Here is a 3,632-nt window from a genome sequence, read left to right as displayed (position 1 = left end):
GCCCCTCTGCTCGGCCCCGCCCCCGCCGCCGAGTCCTGCCCAGGCCCGCCCGCAGGCTCACGGTGACCCGCCAGCCATGGTAAACCTGGGCCTGTCCCGGGTGGACGACGCCGTAGCCGCGAAGCACCCGGTGAGAAGACCANCCTCTGCTCGGCCCCGCCCCCGCCGCCGAGTCCTGCCCAGGCCCGCCCGCAGGCTCACGGTGACCCGCCAGCCATGGTAAACCTGGGCCTGTCCCGGGTGGACGACGCCGTAGCCGCGAAGCACCCGGTGAGAAGACCAGCCTGGGACGCGGGCCCCGGACCTCAGAAGCTGACCTGAGCGGGGCGGGCAGAGGCCCGGGGAGGGGGTGCCCTCGTCAGGGAAGAGCCACAGAGAGAAGGGGGACCCTCCTGCTATGGGGACTGGGGAAACCTGGGTGGACACGCAGGCAGGTGGGATGTGTCCCAGCCCCCAGGGCCTCACGATGGGTGGATCCCTTCCTTACGGGCAGAATGTGCCCGAAGGAGGGACAGGAGGGATGTAGAAGGGGGGGAACTGAGCCCTCAACCCCCCCACCCCAGGGACTGGAGGAGTATGCCGCGTGCCAGTCGAGCGCATTCATGAAGGGCATTTTCACCTTTGTCACAGGTAGGCTGGGTCCCCGGGCCCTGGGCTGTGGAGAGGCCTCGCCCTCCTGTCTCACCCTGCTCCCCAGCAGGTGGCGTCAGGGGCTGGGAGCCTGACAGGTGCGGGGGGCCCTCAGCCCCTCGTGGACAGGCCGGCTGAGGGGGGGGGGGGGGGGCCTGGCTCTTGGCAGGAACCGGCGCAACCCTCGGCCTGCAGATGTTCATTCAAAGGAAGTTCCCGTACCCCTTCCGGTGGAACGTGCTGGTGGCCGTGGGTGGGTACTCTGGGGCCTGTGCCCATGGCCTTGGAAATGCACCTGATTGCCAGAGGGCATGGCCGGCTCTTCAGCGGGGGTGGGGAGGCTGTGACTGGGCATCCCTGCCTCCTGGGAGGGGGTCCCGGGTCTCAGTGGGCGTCCTGCCGAGTCTGCCACCACCATCTGCCCAGGTCCCCTTTCCCCGAGAAGTGCAGAGGCCCAGGCCCACTGGCCCCTGCCCCCTGTCCCCAGTCACAGGCTCAGTGGCCAGCTACTGGGTGACCCGAGTGGAGTCACACAGATGCCGCAACCTCTGGCTCTTCCTGGAGACGGGACAGCTCCCTAAAGACCTGGGCGCAGGTAAGAGGCAGGGGGCAGGGGGCGGTGGGAAGCAGACCCTGAGGGCCAGTGCCAGGGGCTGAGGCAGGCGAGCCTGGGCCCCGCGTACTGGCTGCACAGGGCCTCTCCCTGCTGGCCTGTCCCTCGTGCAGGGGCAGGAGGGGGAGGCACGCCAGCCCTCCCTGAGCCCCTTGTGCAGAAGGGGCCGGGGGCCCGGGATGGGGGGGTGCAGAATGAGGAGTGTGGGCATCCCAAGAAGAGTAGCCACACCCCAGCTGACTGGTCTCCGGCCTGGCAAGCAGCTCAGGGTGTGGTTCTAGCCGCTCCCTTTGCCTCCTACAGATGGGCGCAGCTAAGAGGGCTCCCGCTGGGGCGCAGAAGACCCGGCCGGCCGGAGACTTCTAGAACACAGCCCTCAGGGCCTCCGCACCCCAGGCTGGCCCTCCCCCCTCACAAAGGCCCTCCCCACACCCTGAAGTGACCCAGCGGTGTCCCCTGCACACATGCATGGCCAGATCTGCCAAACCTGTGCAGACCGATCCCGCCCCTGCCCAGGGGGTCAGACCAGAGGGGGCCGTCCCCGTGGGGGTTGGCCTCCTACAGGGCAGCCTGCTGAGAACTGCAGGGGATCAGAGAGGCTCTGGTGCTCAGCGGGAGGGCCATCTGCAGGCTCCGGTGCTCTGACCTCCCTGTCCCGCCCTGGCATCCCCCACAGTCTGAGGTGACAGCTGCTATGGGGGGGGGGGGCGCGTATTGGACAAATAAATGCCTTGCCCTTTTCCCACCTGAGTTCTACAATAATCAGGAGGCGTGTCAAAGCAGCAAGAAGTGAGAGACAAATGTCACCTTAGCAGCATACACCTGAGGACCTGCCAGGGCAGTTCCTAACGCTGAGCCCCAGAACCGGGCCCTGCGGGCGCTGGAAGCCCACCACCGCAGCTCTGCCTGCCTGCCTGCCCCCCATTCCAAACACACCTATCGCTTCTCTCCAGGGGAGGAGGAAGTGAGGGGTGGGGGGAGGCCAGAACTAGCTTGCCGAAGCGCCGTCCCCACAGAAGGAAAGTTCTGGAGTGGGTAAGACTACACGCCCCACCCACCCCAGCAGAGGAAGAGGCAGAGATTACATAAAATCCAAGTCCACCTTCCCAGCAAGGCTGAAGACACAGAGCACAGGGCCCCGCTCCAGCGCCAGCTCGGCTCCTGGGCCCCTTGGCCTAGCCAGTCAGTCAAAAGACTGTCACCCCCGCTGTGCAGCAGGGAATCTGTTAGCCGGAGGCAAAATGACGGGAAGCCAGAGATAACTGGGGTTTGAGTTTCCTTTCACGTCCTAGTGGGTGGTCTGGGGCTGATAGGCAGTCAGGGCCCAGGCTCCACTTAGTCTGCCCCCTGCTGTGATGGCCTCGTGGTCCCAGGCAGCTGTGCCAGCTCTGGCCATCGAGTCTTCATCCTAGTCACTGGGGAGGGGACGCTGTGCTTACACGTTGACCAAAACGAAGTCACGTGATACGCCTAGTCCCAAGGTGCCTCGGAAGACAGCCTTGCTCTGGGCACGTGGCGCCCCACTAAAATTCGTGGGTCGTACATCTGCAGAAGAAGGTAGAAGCAATACTGAAGGACGATGAGCAGCCTTGCCTCGGGCCCTGGGACAACAGCGAGGAGGGTTTGCTGCAGGGAGCAGACCAGGCCCATGACCCGGCCTCCCAACCCTCTGGGGTCTCACAGGGCAGAAGGTGAACTTGGAATGGTGAATGGATCTGGACTCACCTTTAAAAAATTTTTTTTCAGGGGCGCCTGGGTGGCATAGTCGGTTAAGCGTCCGACTTTCGCTTAGGTCATGATCTCGCAGTTCGTGGGTTCGAGCCCCGCGTCGGGCTCTGTGCTGACTGCCAGCTCAGAGCCTGGAGCCTGTTTCGGAGTCTGTGTCTCCCTCTCTCTCTGACCCTCCACTGCTCACGCTGTCTCTCTCTCTCTCTCTCTCTCTCCTAGAAATAAATAAAATTTTCAAAAAAAATTTTTTCAGCATTTATTTATTTTTGAAAGAGAGCACTCATGAATGGGGAAGGGGCAGAGAGAGAGGGAGACACAGAATCCAAAGCAAGCTCCAGGCTCCAAGCCGTCAGCACAGAGCCTGACTCAGGGCCCAAACTCACAAACCGAGCTCATGACCTGAGCTGAAGTCAGACACTCAACCGACTGTGCCACCCAGGCGCCCCTAGACTCACCTTTTAAAGACTGGCAATGACCGGGGCGCCTGGGTGGCTTAGTCGGTTAAGCGTCCGACTTTCGCTTAGGTCATGATCTCACGATTTGTGGGTTCGAGCCCTGCGTCCGGCTCTGTGCTGACTGCCAGCTCAGAGCCTGGAGCCTGTTTCAGTCTGTGACTCCCTCTCTCTCTGACCCTCCCCTGCTCACGCTCTCTCTCTCTCTC

The 3,632-nt window shown here is 63.3% G+C and overlaps 1 protein-coding gene across 1 annotated transcript; it reads left to right on the top strand.

Annotated features, from left to right (window-relative positions):
• The first annotated feature begins 167 nt into the window (after positions 1–167).
• TMEM141 (transmembrane protein 141) lies at positions 168–3,180 on the top strand. Its single transcript, XM_077771012.1, has 5 exons — positions 168–270; positions 564–630; positions 800–883; positions 1,118–1,225; positions 1,547–3,180. Exons 1-5 carry the CDS (start codon positions 217–219, stop codon positions 1,558–1,560), a joined length of 327 nt encoding a protein of 108 aa, XP_077627138.1. The 5' UTR covers positions 168–216; the 3' UTR covers positions 1,561–3,180.
• The last annotated feature ends 452 nt before the right edge of the window (positions 3,181–3,632 follow it).

The sequence above is a fragment of the Crocuta crocuta genome, unplaced genomic scaffold (assembly GCF_008692635.1).
Source record: "Crocuta crocuta isolate KB4526 unplaced genomic scaffold, BGI_CrCroc_1.0 scaffold2720, whole genome shotgun sequence".
NCBI lineage: Eukaryota > Metazoa > Chordata > Mammalia > Carnivora > Hyaenidae > Crocuta > Crocuta crocuta.
Note: the sequence above shows the minus strand (reverse complement) of the source record. Positions and strands in the feature narration are given on the sequence as shown.

What these genes read in the sequence shown, in the direction of transcription:
- TMEM141 (XM_077771012.1), top strand. Translation starts at nt 217, where the DNA reads ATGGTAAACCTGGGCCTGTCCCGGGTGGACGACGCCGTAGCCGCGAAG. An exon ending in CCGTAGCCGCGAAGCACCCG is followed by an intron (nt 271 to 563) that starts GTGAGAAGACCA and finishes CCCCCACCCCAG; the next exon opens with GGACTGGAGGAGTATGCCGC. An exon ending in CATTTTCACCTTTGTCACAG is followed by an intron (nt 631 to 799) that starts GTAGGCTGGGTC and finishes GGCTCTTGGCAG; the next exon opens with GAACCGGCGCAACCCTCGGC.